The sequence below is a fragment of the Oncorhynchus clarkii genome, chromosome 25, assembly GCF_045791955.1.
Source record: "Oncorhynchus clarkii lewisi isolate Uvic-CL-2024 chromosome 25, UVic_Ocla_1.0, whole genome shotgun sequence".
Taxonomy (NCBI): Eukaryota; Metazoa; Chordata; class Actinopteri; order Salmoniformes; family Salmonidae; genus Oncorhynchus; species Oncorhynchus clarkii.
In genome coordinates this window covers 43712556-43729497 of record NC_092171.1, presented here as the reverse complement: position 1 = coordinate 43729497, position 16942 = coordinate 43712556, and the positions used below count along the sequence as shown (strand labels likewise).

General features: G+C 48.4%; 1 protein-coding gene across 1 annotated transcript in view; it reads left to right on the top strand.

Moving 5' to 3' along the window:
• The window catches only part of LOC139383449 (polypeptide N-acetylgalactosaminyltransferase 16-like), a 45927-nt gene extending 30396 nt beyond the window's left edge, over positions 1 to 15531 (top strand). The window contains exons 7-15 of the mRNA XM_071127995.1: positions 100 to 187; positions 711 to 795; positions 1456 to 1559; positions 4524 to 4650; positions 5917 to 6009; positions 6704 to 6787; positions 11014 to 11143; positions 11411 to 11527; positions 15354 to 15531. Coding sequence (XP_070984096.1) covers positions 100 to 187; positions 711 to 795; positions 1456 to 1559; positions 4524 to 4650; positions 5917 to 6009; positions 6704 to 6787; positions 11014 to 11143; positions 11411 to 11527; positions 15354 to 15497 — 972 coding nt within the window. The 3' untranslated portion in view covers positions 15498 to 15531. The remainder of the gene's footprint in view (positions 1 to 99; positions 188 to 710; positions 796 to 1455; positions 1560 to 4523; positions 4651 to 5916; positions 6010 to 6703; positions 6788 to 11013; positions 11144 to 11410; positions 11528 to 15353) is intronic.
• Positions 15532 to 16942: the final 1411 nt, after the last annotated feature.

Here is a 16942-nt window from a genome sequence, read left to right as displayed (position 1 = left end):
AACCTCGTGTGGTAGAAACACTGTGTTTTCAACGTAATTATTGTTGATGCTGGAGATGGTGTGTGTGTGTGTGACCGTGCCTGTCTCTCCTCTCCCCAGGACCGTACCCGGGTGGTCAGCCCCATCATCGATGTCATCAGCCTGGATAACTTTGCCTACTTAGCAGCTTCAGCTGACTTGAGGGGAGGTCAGTAGGATTACTGTATGAGCACACACACACATACTCGGTAGTTTTACTATCCTTGTGGAGACCAAACAATTGATTCCCATTCAACATCCTATTTTCCTTAACCCCATACCCCTAAACCTAACCCCATACCCCTAAACCTAACCCCATACCCCTAAACCTAACCCCATACCCCTAAACCTAACCCCATACCCCATACCCCTAAACCTAACCCCATACCCCTAAACCTAACCCCATACCCCTAAGCCTAACCCCATACCCCTAAACCTAACCCCATACCCCATACCCCTAAACCTAACCCCATACCCCTAAACCTAACCCCATACCCCTAAACCTAACCCCATACCCCTAAACCTAACCCCATACCCCTAAACCTAACCCCATACCCCTAAACCTAACCCCATACCCTTAAACCCAAACCCTTAACCCAAATTCTAACCTTAATTGTAACCCTAAACTGAAGCCTAAACTGTCAATTTTTCTTGTGGGAATGCTCCCCCCCCCCTCCCTCTCTGTCTCTCAGGGTTTGACTGGAGTCTACACTTTAAATGGGAGCAGATTCCCATCGAACAGAAGATGTCCAGGAATGACCCCACACTGCCTATCAGGTAGCTACAGTAGTTGTGTTGATGTGGTCTCCACACTGCCTATCAGGTAGCTACAGTAGTTGTGTTGATGTGGTCTCCACACTGCCTATCAGGTAGCTACAGTAGTTGTGTTGATGTGGTCCAATTTCTTATTCCCCCGTCTCTTCACATTCAGGCAAAAGTTGTGGAATGTTGCTGATAAAAAATATCACGAATAGACAGATGTAAAGATGACGTGATTCCTTCGTCCGCCATGTTTGTTCTACATCTGAGACTACCTCCAGTCTGTCCTCCTGTGTGTATCAGACAGTCTGTCATCTGTGTGTATCAGACAGTCTGTCCTCCTGTGTGTATCACACAGTCTGTCCTCCTGTGTGTATCAGACAGTCTGTCCTCCTGTGTGTATCAGACAGTCTGTCCTCCTGTGTGTATCAGACAGTCTGTCCTCCTGTGTGTATCAGACAGTCTGTCCTCCTGTGTGTATCAGACAGTCTGTCCTCCTGTGTGTATCAGACAGTCTGTCCTCCTGTGTGTATCAGACAGTCTGTCCTCCTGTGTGTATCAGGCAGTCTGTCCTCCTGTGTGTATCAGGCAGTCTGTCCTCCTGTGTGTATCAGGCAGTCTGTCCTCTGTCCTCCTGTGTGTATCAGACAGTCTGTCCTCCTGTGTTCTCTGCTACAGAACTCCAGTGATTGCAGGAGGGATCTTTGTGATGGACAAGAGCTGGTTCAACCACCTGGGGCAGTACGACACTCACATGGACATCTGGGGAGGGGAGAACTTTGGTGAGATCACTGGGGGGGAGGGGGGAGGGGAGGGGGAGGAGAGAACACACACCATCTGGCCCATTAACCTGACTGACATATGGCTTTAGATAGGATCTCAACATTAACATGACTGACATATGGCTTTAGATAGGATCTCAACATTAACATGACTGACATATGGCTTAGATAGGATCTCAACATTAACCTGACTGACATATGGCTTAGATAGGATCTCAACATTAACCTGACTGACATATGGCTTTAGATAGGATCTCAACATTAACATGACTGACATATGGCTTTAGATAGGATCTCAACATTAACATGACTGACATATGGCTTTAGATAGGATCTCAACATTAACCTGACTGACATATGGCTTTAGATAGGATCTCAACATTAACATGACTGACATATGGCTTTAGATAGGATCTCAACATTAACATGACTGACATATGGCTTTAGATAGGATCTCAACATTAACCTGACTGACATATGGCTTTAGATAGGATCTCAACATTAACATGACTGACATATGGCTTGGATAGGATCTCAACATTAACATGACTGACATATGGCTTAGATAGGATCTCAACATTAACCTGACTGACATATGGCTTAGATAGGATCTCAACATTAACATGACTGACATATGGCTTGGATATGATCTCAACATTAACATGACTGACATATGGCTTAGATAGGATCTCAACATTAACCTGACTGACATATGGCTTGGATAGGATCTCAACATTAACCTGACTGACATATGGCTTAGATAGGTTTTGACAGCAGACCATTAAAACACTATCGCCACCTATTGAATATAACTGACTGATGATTGGTGTGACTGGACCAGCTGGTGATTGATGATGTGACTGGAACAGCTGGTGATTGATGATGTGATTGGACCAGCTGGTGATTGATGATGTGATTGGACCAGCTGGTGATTGATGATGTGATTGGACCAGCTGGTGATTGATGATGTGACTGGACCAGCTGGTGACTGATGACGTGATTGGACCAGCTGGTGACTGATGATGTGATTGGACCAGCTGGTTATTGATGATGTGACTGGACCAGCTGGTGATTGATGATGTGACTGGACCAGCTGGTGACTGATGATGTGATTGGACCAGCTGGTGATTGATGATGTGACTGGACCAGCTGGTGATTGATGACATGATTGGACCAGCTGGTGATTGATGATGTGACTGGACCAGCTGGTGACTGATGATGTGACTGGACCAGCTGGTGATTGATGATGTGACTGGACCAGCTAGTGACTGATGATGTGACTGGACCAGCTGGTGACTGATGATGTGATTGGACCAGCTGGTGATTGATGATGTGACTGGACCAGCTGGTGACTGATGACGTGACTGGACCAGCTGGTGATTGATGATGTGACTGGACCAGCTAGTGACTGATGATGTGACTGGACCAGCTGGTGACTGATGATGTGATTGGACCAGCTGGTGACTGATGATGTGATTGGACCAGCTGGTGATTGATGATGTGATTGTACCAGCTGGTGATTGATGATGTGACTGGACCAGCTGGTGACTGATGATGTGATTGGACCAGCTGGTGATTGATGATGTGACTGGACCAGCTGGTGATTGATGATGTGACTGGACCAGCTGGTTATTGATGATGTGACTGGACCAGCTGGTGATTGATGATAAGACTGGACCAGCTGGTGATTGATGTGACTGGACCAGCTGGTTATTGATGATGTGACTGGACCAGCTGGTTATTGATGATGTGATTGGACCAGCTGGTGATTGATGATGTGACTGGACCAGCTGGTGACTGATGATGTGACTGGACCAGCTGGTTATTGATGATGTGACTGGACCAGCTTGTGATTGATGATGTGACTGGACCAGCTGGTGACTGATGATGTGATTGGACCAGCTGGTGATTGATGATGTGATTGGACCAGCTGGTGATTGATGATGTGACTGGACCAGCTGGTGACTGATGATGTGATTGGACCAGCTGGTGACTGATGATGTGATTGGACCAGCTGGTTATTGATGATGTGATTGGACCAGCTGGTGATTGATGATGTGACTGGACCAGCTGGTGACTGATGATGTGATTGGACCAGCTGGTGATTGATGATGTGATTGGACCAGCTGGTTATTGATGATGTGACTGGACCAGCTGGTGACTGATGATGTGATTGGACCAGCTGGTGACTGATGATGTGATTGGACCAGCTGGTGACTGATGATGTGATTGGACCAGCTGGTGATTGATGATGTGACTGGACCAGCTGGTGATTGATGACGTGATTGGACCAGCTGGTGATTGATGATGTGACTGGACCAGCTGGTGACTGATGACGTGACTGGACCAGCTGGTGATTGATGATGTGACTGGACCAGCTGGTGACTGATGATGTGACTGGACCAGCTGGTGACTGATGATGTGATTGGACCAGCTGGTGACTGATGATGTGATTGGACCAGCTGGTGATTGATGATGTGATTGGACCAGCTGGTGATTGATGATGTGACTGGACCAGCTGGTGACTGATGATGTGATTGGACCAGCTGGTGATTGATGATGTGACTGGACCAGCTGGTGATTGATGATGTGACTGGACCAGCTGGTGATTGATTATAAGACTGGACCAGCTGGTGATTGATGTGACTGGACCAGCTGGTTATTGATGATGTGACTGGACCAGCTGGTTATTGATGATGTGATTGGACCAGCTGGTGATTGATTGACCTTATGTGTCTGCTGCAGTGTGCTCTGTAGCAGGTTAACTGGGATAATGAAGACCAGACTGTTTTGTGTGGATGTGTGTAGGTTTTAATCTCCCCTATATAAACATGTCTATATTAACCTATGACCTTAACTCATACATCTCTCTCTCAGAGCTGTCCTTCAGGGTGTGGATGTGTGGTGGGAGCCTGGAGATTCTGTTAGGGTTTCCCTGTACATACTGTGTCCCTCCCTCCTCAGAGCTGTCCTTCAGGGTGTGGATGTGTGGTGGGAGCCTGGAGATTCTGCCCTGCAGCAGGGTGGGACACGTCTTCAGGAAGCGACATCCCTACGACTTCCCAGAAGGCAACGCTCTCACATACATCAAGTAAGTGAGCTTGGCTAGGTCGCTCTGATATCCATTCTACAGATGCACACACACAGACACACAACTATAGACACACACTCTAGTCCTGCCTGTAAAAAAATAAAAATAATATTTTCGGGAATCCTAGCCATTCCGAAAACGTCTTCTCGGGGACTCCATTCCGAAAACGTCTTCTCGGGGACTCCATTCCGAAAACATCTTCTCGGGGACTCCATTCCGAAAACGTCTTCTCGGGGACGCCATTCCAAACATCTTCTCGGGGACTCCATTCCAAACGTCTTCTCGGGGACTCCATTCCAAACGTCTTCTCGGGGACTCCATTCCAAAAGTCTTCTCGGGGACTTCATTTCAAACGTCTTCTCGGGGACTCCATTTCAAACGTCTTCTCGGGGACTCCATTCCAAACATCTTCTCGGGGACTCCATTCCAACCGTCTTCTCGGGGACTCCATTCCAAACGTCTTCTTGGGGACTCCATTCCAAACGTCTTCTCGCGGACTCCATTCCAAACGTCTTCTCGGGGACTCCATTCCAAACGTCTTCTCGGGGACTCCATTCCAAACGTCTTCTCGGGGACTCCATTCCAAACGTCTTCTCGGGGACTCCATTCCAAACGTCTTCTCGGGGACTCCAGTCCAAACGTCTTCTCGGGGACTCCATTCCAAACGTCTTCTCGGGGACTCCATTCCAAACGTCTTCTCGGGGACTCCATTCCAAAAGTCTTCTCGGGGACTCCATTCCAAACGTCTTCTCGGGGACTCCATTCCAAACGTCTTCTCGGGGACTCCATTCCAAACGTCTTCTCGGGGACTCCATTCCAAAAGTCTTCTCGGGGACTCCATTCCAAACGTCTTCTCGGGGACTCCATTCCAACTGTCTTCTCGGGGACTCCATTCCAAACGTCTTCTCGGGGACTCCATTCCAAACGTCTTCTCGGGGACTCCATTCCAAACATCTTCTCGGGGACTCCCAGCCATTCCAAACATCTTCTCGGGGACTCCATTCCAACTGTCTTCTCGGGGAATCCCAGCCGTTTCTAACCTCTTCTCGGGGACCCTCCTCTCGGGGACATGTATTTGAACTATTCCAGAACTAGCATACCTGATTCAACTAGTCAACTAATCCTCAAACCTTTGGGTGGATCAGGTGAGAGAGTTCAGCGCTACGACACAACTGAAATGTCTGGGGTCATGACAGAGAGGAAGGAACAGCGGAGCTGTGTTATTATCCTACCTAACCAGGTGTGTGTGTGTGTGTGTGTGGTCAGGAACACGCGTCGGGCAGCGGAGGTGTGGATGGATGAGTATAAACAGTACTACTACTCAGCAAGGCCCTCAGCGCAGGGCAAGGCTTTCGGCAGGTTAGTAGTCCTCTCTGGTACCTTTTAACCAACACTATTCATATATTTGCTGTTGGATGAATCCACCTCCAAAACAGAATCTTTTCAGGAAATGGAAAAACTGCCATATTTTTCTCTCCCTCTCCCCGTCCCCCTCTCCACTTTCCCTCTCCCCTTTCCCCTTCTCCCTCTCCACTTTCCCCCTTCCCCTCTCCCCTCTTCCCCCTCTCCCCCTTCCCCCTCTCCCCTTTCCCCCTCTCCCCTTTCCCCCTCTCCCCCTTCCCCCTCTCCCCTTCCCCTCTCCCCTCCCCTTCCCCCTCTCCCCTTTCCCTTCCCAATCTCCCCTTCCCCCTTCCCCCTTCCCCCTCTCCCCTTTCCCTTCCCCCTTTCCCCTTCCCCCTCTCCCCTTCCCCTCTACCCTTTCCCTTCCCCCTTTCCCCTTCCTCTTCTCCCCTTTCCCCCCTTCCCCCTCTCCCCTATCCCCTTCCCCCTCTCCCCTTTCCCTTCCTCCCTCTCCCCTCCTCCCTCTCCCCTCCTCCCTCTCCCTTCTCCCTCTCCCTTCTCCCTCTCCCTTCCCCCTCCCCTCCTCCCTCTCTCCTCCCCCCTCCCCTTCCCCCTCTCCCTTCCCCCTCTCCCCTCTCCCCTCTCCCTTTCCCCTCTCCCCCTCCCCTCTCCCCCTCCCCTTCTCCCTCTCCATGCTCATTCCTTCCTATAGCATTGCAGACCGGCTGACTCTACGACACAAGCTGAACTGCAAGTCTTTCCATTGGTATATGGAGAACGTTTACCCTGAGCTAAGGTGAGAGGAGAGAGTCTCTACTGGCTAACCAGACAGGTTAGAGAGAGTCTCTACTGGCTAACCAGACAGGTGAGAGGGGAAAGTCTCTACTGGCTAACCAGACAGGTGAGAGGGGAGAGTCTCTACTGGCTAACCAGACAGGTGAGAGGGGAGAGTCTCTACTGGCTAACCAGACAGGTGAGAGGGGAGAGTCTCTACTGGCTAACCAGACAGGTGAGAGGGGAGAGTCTCTACTGGCTAACCAGACAGGTGAGAGGGGAGAGTCTCTACTGGCTAACCAGACAGGTGAGAGGGGAGGGTCTCTACTGGCTAACCAGACAGGTGAGAGGGGAGGGTCTCTAATGGCTAACCAGACAGGTGAGAGGGGAGGGTCTCTACTGGCTAACCAGACAGGTGAGAGGGGAGAGTCTCTACTGGCTAACCAGACAGGTGAGAGGGGAGAGTCTCTACTGGCTAACCAGACAGGTGAGAGGGGAGGGTCTCTACTGGCTAACCAGACAGGTGAGAGGGGAGAGTCTCTACTGGCTAACCAGACAGGTTAGAGGGGAGGGTCTCTACTGGCTAACCAGACAGGTGAGAGGGGATGGTCTCTACTGGCTAACCAGACAGGTGAGAGGGGAGAGTCTCTACTGGCTAACCAGACAGGTTAGAGGGGAGGGTCTCTACTGGCTAACCAGACAGGTGAGAGAGGAGGGTCTCTACTGGCTAACCAGACAGGTTAGAGAGAGTCTCTACTGGCTAACCAGACAGGTGAGAGGGGAGAGTCTCTACTGGCTAACCAGACAGGTGAGAGGGGAGAGTCTCTACTGGCTAACCAGACAGGTGAGAGGGGAGAGTCTCTACTGGCTAACCAGACAGGTGAGAGGGGAGAGTCTCTACTGGCTAACCAGACAGGTGAGAGGGGAGAGTCTCTACTGGCTAACCAGACAGGTGAGAGGGGAGAGTCTCTACTGGCTAACCAGAGAGGGGAGAGTCTCTACTGGCTAACCAGACAGGTGAGAGGGGAGAGTCTCTACTGGCTAACCAGACAGGTTAGAGGGGAGGGTCTCTACTGGCTAACCAGACAGGTGAGAGGGGAGGGTCTCTACTGGCTAACCAGACAGGTGAGAGGGGAGAGTCTCTACTGGCTAACCAGACAGGTTAGAGGGGAGGGTCTCTACTGGCTAACCAGACAGGTGAGAGGGGAGGGTCTCTACTGGCTAACCAGACAGGTTAGAGAGAGTCTCTACTGGCTAACCAGACAGGTGAGAGGGGAGAGTCTCTACTGGCTAACCAGACAGGTGAGAGGGGAGAGTCTCTACTGGCTAACCAGACAGGTGAGATGGGAGAGTCTCTACTGGCTAACCAGACAGGTGAGAGGGGAGAGTCTCTACTGGCTAACCAGACAGGTGAGAGGGGAGGGTCTCTACTGGCTAACCAGACAGGTGAGAGGGGAGAGTCTCTACTGGCTAACCAGACAGGTGAGAGGGGAGAGTGTCTACTGGCTAACCAGACAGGTGAGAGGGGAGAGTCTCTACTGGCTAACCAGACAGGTGAGAGGGGAGAGTCTCTACTGGCTAACCAGACAGGTGAGAGGGGAGGGTCTCTACTGGCTAACCAGACAGGTGAGAGGGGAGAGTCTCTACTGGCTAACCAGACAGGTGAGAGGGGAGGGTCTCTACTGGCTAACCAGACAGGTGAGAGGGGAGAGTCTCTACTGGCTAACCAGACAGGTGAGAGGGGAGGGTCTCTACTGGCTAACCAGACAGGTGAGAGGGGAGGGTCTCTAATGGCTAACCAGACAGGTGAGAGGGGAGGGTCTCTACTGGCTAACCAGACAGGTGAGAGGGGAGAGTCTCTACTGGCTAACCAGACAGGTTAGAGAGAGTCTCTACTGGCTAACCAGACAGGTTAGAGAGAGTCTCTACTGGCTCTCTCTCCATTACCTCCTGTTCCCCTCTCTCTCCATTACTTCCTGTTCCTCTCTCTCCATTACTTCCTGTTCCTCTCTCTCTCCATTACCTCCTGTTCCCCTCTCTCTCCATGACCTCCTGTTCCCTTCTCTCTCCATTACCTCCTGTTCCCCTCTCTCTCCATTACCTCCTGTTCCCCTCTCTCTCCATTACCTCCTGTTCCCCTCTCTCTCCATTAACTCCTGTTCCCCTCTCTCTCCATTACCTCCTGTTCCCCTCTCTCTCCATTACTTCCTGTTCCTCTCTCTCCATTACTTCCTGTTCCTCTCTCTCTCCATTACCTCCTGTTCCCCTCTCTCTCCATGACCTCCTGTTCCCCTCTCTCTCCATTACCTCCTGTTCCCCTCTCTCTCCATTACCTCATGTTCCCATCTCTCTCCATTACCTCATGTTCATCTCTCTCTCCATTACCTCATGTTCCCATCTCTCTCCATTACCTCATGTTCCCATCTCTCTCCATTACCTCATGTTCATCTCTCTCCATTACCTCCTGTTCCCCTCTCTCTCCATTACCTCCTGTTCCCCTCTCTCTCCATGACCTCCTGTTCCCCTCTCTCTCCATGACCTCCTGTTCCCCTCTCTCTCTCCATGACCTCCTGTTCCCCTCTCTCTCCATGACCTCCTGTTCCCCTCTCTCTCCATTACCTCCTGTTCCCCTCTCTCTCCATGACCTCCTGTTCCTCTTTCTCTCTCCATTACCTCCTGTTCCTCTCTCTCTCTCCATTACCTCCTGTTCCTCTCTCTCTCCATTACCTCCTGTTCCTCTCGCTCTCTCCATTACCTCCTGTTCCTCTCTCTCTCCATTACCTCCTGTTCCCCTCTCTCCATTACCTCATGTTCCCCTCTCTCTCCATTACCTCCTTTTCCCATCTCCTCATTACCTCCTGTCCCCCTCTTTCTTCATTGCTTCCTGTTCCTCTCTATCCATTACCTCCTGTTCCCCTCTCTCTCCATTACCTCATGTTCCTCTCTCTCTCTCTCTCTCTCTCATTACCTCATGTTCCTCTCTCTCTCTCTCCATTACCTCCTGTTCCCCTCTCTCTCCATTACCTCCTGTTCCTCTCTCTCTCCATTACCTCCTGTTCCTCTCTCTCTCCATTACCTCATGTTCCCCTCTCTCTCCATTACCTCCTGTTCCCATCTCTCTCCATTACCTCCTGTTCCCCTCTCTCTCCATTAACTCATGTTCCCCTCTCTCTCCATTACCTCCTGTTCCCCTCTCTCTCCATTACTTCCTGTTCCTCTCTCTCCATTACCTCCTGTTCCCCTCTCTCTCCATGACCTCCTGTTCCCCTCTCTCTCCATTACCTCCTGTTCCCCTCTCTCTCCATTACCTCCTGTTCCCATCTCTCTCCATTACCTCATGTTCATCTCTCTCTCCATTACCTCATGTTCCCCTCTCTCTCCATTACCTCATGTTCCCATCTCTCTCCAGTACCTCATGTTCCCATCTCTCTCCATTACCTCATGTTCATCTCTCTCCATTACCTCCTGTTCCCCTCTCTCCATTACCTCCTGTTCCCCTCTCTCTCCATGACCTCCTGTTCCCCTCTCTCTCCATGACCTCCTGTTCCCCTCTCTCTCCATGACCTCCTGTTCCCCTCTCTCTCCATGACCTCCTGTTCCCCTCTCTCTCCATTACCTCCTGTTCCCCTCTCTCTCCATGACCTCATGTTCCCATCTCTCTCCATTACCTCATGTTCCTCTCTCTCTCCATTACCTCCTGTTCCTCTCTCTCTCCATTACCTCCTGTTCCTCTCTCTCTCCATGACCTCCTGTTCCCCTCTCTCTCCATGACCTCCTGTTCCCCTCTCTCTCCATGACCTCCTGTTCCTCTTTCTCTCTCCATTACCTCCTGTTCCTCTCTCTCTCTCCATTACCTCCTGTTCCTCTCTCTCTCCATTACCTCCTGTTCCTCTCGCTCTCTCCATTACCTCCTGTTCCTCTCTCTCTCCATTACCTCCTGTTCCTCTCATGCTTCCTTACCCTGTGTCTCTCTTTTTTTAAGCGTTTATTTTACCATGTGTAATGAAAATATTTGCAGTCTTACTCACCCGAGCTCTCACAGTAAAAACAATACAAACAGCAGAAGTTTACAAATATACATATATATATATTCAATAACCAGCCATTCAAAAAAGCTCCGTCTCTCTCTCTCTCCCTTTCCCTTTTCCTCCCTTTTCCTTCTCCCATCTCTCTCTCTCTCTCTCTCTCCCTCTCTCTCTCTCCCTCTCACCTCTCTTACCTCTCCCTCTCACCGCTTGCGTCTCCCAGGATCCCTGAGCGGGATGCAGTGTCCAGTGTGTTGAGACAGGGAGGGATGTGTCTGGAGAGCCTGGGTTCAGACAGCCTGGGCCTAGCAGAGTGTAGTAGAGGCTCTGGAGCGATGAGGCCACAGTCACAGGTCAGTACCATCACCCAGAGAGATATGTATATGTAACCACTAGGGACATATAGTGGTTATGGGAGTGTTGGTGTGTGTAATAACAATAATAATAATTTGTGTGTGTGTCGCTCTGTCTATCTCTCTCTCTCTGTCTCTCTCTCTCTGTCTCTCTCTCTCTCTCTGTCTCTCTCTCTCTCTCTGTCTCTCTCTCTCTGTCTCTCTCTCTCTCTCTGTCTCTCTCTCTCTCTCTCTCTCTGTCTCTCTGTCTCTGTCTCTCTTGTACAGAGGTGGCAGCTGGTGGAGCCTCTTCTACGCCAGCAGGACATCTGTCTGGCCATCACAGCTTTCACTGCCGGGTCAAAGGTCAAGATGGAACCCTGCAACATGAAAGAGCCCAGACAGGTCAGTCAGTCAGACAGACAGACAGGTGTGTATGGGACGTGGACCAGCCTCTCATCTCCCTACGGTCCCGTCAGCCTTCCCATTATACTGGCTCCCGAGTGGTGCAGCGGTCTAAGGCACTGCATCTCAGTGCTAGAGGCTTCACTACAGACACCCTGGTTGGAATCCAGAATGTATCACAACCGGCCGTGATTGGAAGTCCCATAGGGCAGCGCACAATTGGCCCAGCGTCGTCTGTGGAAGGCCGGGGTAGGACGTCATTGTAAAGAAGAATTTGTTCTTAACCTGTTATGGATGATGCGAATTTTCGCAGCTTTTTGTCTGACTTGCCTAGTTAAATAAAGTTTAAATACTGAACTCTGGTCAACAGTAGTGCACTATATAGGGAATAGGGTTCCATAGGGCTCTGGTCTAAAGTAGTGCACTATATAGGGAATAGGATTCCATAGGGCTCTGGTCTAAAGTAGTGCACTGTATAGGGAATAGGGTGCAATTTGGGATGCTGGTCTGGTCTGAGGTTAGCCTCACAGCTACATAGGATCTCAAAGGGAATCACATTTCTATCTAAAGCCATATGTCAGTCATGTTAATGTTGAGATCCTATCTAAAGCCATATGTCAGTCATGTTAATGATGAGATCCTATCTAAAGCCATATGTCAGTCATGTTAATGTTGAGATCCTATCTAAAGCCATATGTCAGTCATGTTAATGTTGAGATCCTATCTAAAGCCATATGTCAGTCATGTTAATGATGAGATCCTATCTAAGCCATATGTCAGTCATGTTAATGATGAGATCCTATCTAAAGCCATATGTCAGTCATGTTAATGTTGAGATCCTATCTAAAGCCATACGTCAGTCAGGTTAATGTTGAGATCCTATCTAAAGCCATACGTCAGTCAGGTTAATGTTGAGATCCTATCTAAAGCCATATGTCAGTCATGTTAATGATGAGATCCTATCTAAAGCCATATGTCAGTCATGTTAATGTTGAGATCCTATCTAAAGCCATATGTCAGTCATGTTAATGTTGAGATCCTATCTAAAGCCATATGTCAGTCATGTTAATGATGAGATCCTATCTAAAGCCATATGTCAGTCATGTTAATGTTGAGATCCTATCTAAAGCCATACGTCAGTCATGTTAATGATGAGATCCTATCTAAAGCCATATGTCAGTCATGTTAATGATGAGATCCTATCTAAGCCATATGTCAGTCATGTTAATGTTGAGATCCTATCTAAAGCCATATGTTAGTCATGTTAATGTTGAGATCCTATCTAAAGCCATACGTCAGTCATGTTAATGATGAGATCCTATCTAAGCCATATGTCAGTCATGTTAATGATGAGATCCTATCTAAGCCATATGTCAGTCAGGTTAATGATGAGATCCTATCTAAAGCCATATGTCAGTCATGTTAATGTTGAGATCCTATCTAAGCCATATGTTAGTCATGTTAATGTTGAGATCCTATCTAAGCCATATGTTAGTCATGTTAATGTTGAGATCCTATCTAAGCCATATGTTAGTCATGTTAATGTTGAGATCCTATCTAAGCCATATGTCAGTCATGTTAATGTTGAGATCCTATCTAAGCCATATGTCAGTCATGTTAATGTTGAGATCCTATCTAAGCCATACGTCAGTCATGTTAATGTTGAGATCCTATCTAAGCCATATGTTAGTCATGTTAATGTTGAGATCCTATCTAAAGCCATATGTCAGTCATGTTAATGATGAGATCCTATCTAAAGCCATATGTCAGTCATGTTAATGATGAGATCCTATCTAAAGCCATATGTCAGTCATGTTAATGATGAGATCCTATCTAAAGCCATATGTCAGTCATGTTAAGGATGAGATCCTATCTAAGCCATATGTCAGTCATGTTAATGATGAGATCCTATCTAAAGCCATATGTCAGTCATGTTAATGATGAGATCCTATCTAAGCCATATGTCAGTCATGTTAATGATGAGATCCTATCTAAAGCCATATGTCAGTCATGTTAATGTTGAGATCCTATCTAAAGCCATATGTCAGTCATGTTAATGATGAGATCCTATCTAAAGCCATATGTCAGTCATGTTAATGATGAGATCCTATCTAAGCCATATGTCAGTCATGTTAATGATGAGATCCTATCTAAAGCCATATGTCAGTCATGTTAATGATGAGATCCTATCTAAGCCATATGTCAGTCATGTTAATGATGAGATCCTATCTAAGCCATATGTCAGTCATGTTAATGATGAGATCCTATCTAAAGCCATATGTCAGTCATGTTAATGATGAGATCCTATCTAAAGCCATATGTCAGTCATGTTAATGATGAGATCCTATCTAAGCCATATGTCAGTCATGTTAATGATGAGATCCTATCTAAAGCCATATGTCAGTCATGTTAATGATGAGATCCTATCTAAGCCATATGTCAGTCATGTTAATGATGAGATCCTATCTAAAGCCATATGTCAGTCATGTTAATGATGAGATCCTATCTAAAGCCATATGTCAGTCATGTTAATGATGAGATCCTATCTAAGCCATATGTTAGTCATGTTAATGTTGAGATCCTATCTAAGCCATATGTCAGTCAGGTTAATGTTGAGATCCTATCCAAGCCATATGTCAGTCATGTTAATGATGAGATCCTATCTAAGCCATATGTCAGTCATGTTAATGTTGAGATCCTATCTAAGCCATATGTCAGTCATGTTAATGTTGAGATCCTATCCAAGCCATATGTCAGTCATGTTAATGTTGAGATCCTATCTAAGCCATATGTCAGTCAGGTTAATGATGAGATCCTATCTAAGCCATATGTCAGTCATGTTAATGTTGAGATCCTATCCAAGCCATATGTCAGTCATGTTAATGATGAGATCCTATCCAAGCCATACGTCAGTCATGTTAATGATGAGATCCTATCTAAGCCATATGTCAGTCATGTTAATGATGAGATCCTATCTAAAGCCATATGTCAGTCATGTTAATGATGAGATCCTATCTAAGCCATATGTCAGTCAGGTTAATGTTGAGATCCTATCCAAGCCATATGTCAGTCATGTTAATGATGAGATCCTATCTAAGCCATATGTCAGTCATGTTAATGATGAGATCCTATCTAAGCCATATGTCAGTCAGGTTAATGTTGAGATCCTATCCAAGCCATATGTCAGTCATGTTAATGATACGATCCTATCTAAGCCATATGTCAGTCATGTTAATGATGAGATCCTATCTAAGCCATATGTCAGTCATGTTAATGATGAGATCCTATCTAAGCCATATGTCAGTCATGTTAATGATGAGATCCTATCTAAGCCATATGTCAGTCAGGTTAATGTTGAGATCCTATCTAAGCCATATGTCAGCCATGTTAATGATGAGATCCTATCTAAGCCATATGTCAGTCATGTTAATGTTGAGATCCTATCTAAGCCATATGCCAGTCATGTTAATGTTGAGATCCTATCTAAGCCATATGTCAGTCATGTTAATGATGAGATCCTATCTAAGCCATATGTCAGTCAGGTTAATGTTGAGATCCTATCTAAGCCATATGCCTCTCCCTCCTCTCACCCCTCCCTCCCTCCTCTCACCCCTCCCTCCCTCCTCTCACCCCTCCCCCTCTCACCCCTCCCTCCCTCCTCTCACCCCTCCCTTCTCTCACCCCTCCCTCCTCTCACCCCTCCCTCCTCTCACCCCTCCCTCCTCTCACCCCTCTCACCCCTCCCTCCCTCCTCTCACCCCTCCCTCCCTCCTCTCACCCCTCCCCCTCTCACCCCTCCCTGCCCATCTTTCTGCCCCTCCTGTAGAAGTGGAAGCCAAAAGGGCCGACCCTGCAGCACGTGGTTAGTGGTCTGTGTCTTGACAGTCAGCTGTCTGTTGGCCCTCCTGCCATCACTCAGTGTCGGCCCCAGCTGGCCAGTCAGGTCTGGGAGCCACAACTCATCACCTGATTACCTGAAACCTGGTGGCCGGAGAGAAGAGTAGGAGGAACTCTGGTGGCTGGGGAGAGGAGGAGGGAGAGGAGGAACTCTGGTGGCTGGGGAGAAGAGGAGGAGGAGGAGGAACTCTGGTGGCTGGGGAGAGGAGGAGGAGGAACTCTGGTGGCTAGGGGGAAGAGGAAGAGGAGGAGGAACTCTGGCTGGGGAGAGGAGGAGGAAGAGGAGGAACTCTGGTGGCTGGGGAGAAGAGGAGGAGGAGGAACTCTGGTGGCTGGGGAGAAGACGAGGAAGAGGAGGAGGAGGAACTCTGGTGGCTGGGGAGAAGAGGAGGAAGAGGAGGAGGAGGAGGAACTCTGGTGGCTGGGGAGAAGAGGAGGAGGAGGAGGAGGAGGAACTCTGGTGGTTGGGGAGAAGAAGGAATAGAAAGAGTTTGGGGGATGGAGGAAAGGAGAGAAAGAGGCAGAGGAGATACTGGGATACGGCATGCAGAGGGACACAAATAATCACATCTGTCTCCACACTGTCCTCCTTCCCTCTGTGGGAGACCGAGGAGAGAGGGGGGGACAGGAATGTGGTAAACAACTCTACTGTGATGATGTTTACCGGATGTTTCTGTCACGAGTGTCAGACGGACAAGAACCACACCAAAGAGTCTGAGAGGAAAGACCTGGTCACCAACCGACCTGAGACAGCCTGTTAGAGGTCTCAACTGTATCAGAAGTCTGGGCCCATATTTATAAAGACTCTCAGTAGGAGTGGTGATCTAGGATCAGGTCATAGTCTCAGTAGGAGTGGTGATCTAGGATCAGGTCCTAAAGAGTCTCAGTAGGAGTGGTGATCTAGGATCAGGTCCTAAAGAGTCCCAGTAGGAGTGGTGATCTAGGATCAGGTCATGAAGAGTGAGAATAGGAGTGGTGATCCTAGATCATAATGAATAACATTACATGGACCTGGGGGTCCTGATCCTAGATCATAATGACCTGGGGGACCTGATCCTAGATCATAATGACCTGGGGGACCTGATCCTAGATCATAATGACCTGGGAGACCTGATCCTAGATCATAATGACCTGGGAGACCTGATCCTAGATCATAATGACCTGGGAGACCTGATCCTAGATCATAATGACCTGGGAGACCTGATCCTAGATCATAATGACCTGGGGGACCTGATCCTAGATCATAATGACCTGGGAGACCTGATCCTAGATCATAATGACCTGGGGGACCTGATCCTAGATCATAATGACCTGGGGGACCTGATCCTAGATCATAATGACCTGGGAGACCTGATCCTAGATCATAATGACCTGGGAGACCTGATCCTAGATCATAATGACCTGGGAGACCTGATCCTAGATCATAATGACCTGGGGGACCTGATCCTAGATCATAATGACCTGGGGGACCTGATCCTAGATCATAATGACCTGGGGGACCTGATCCTAGATCATAAT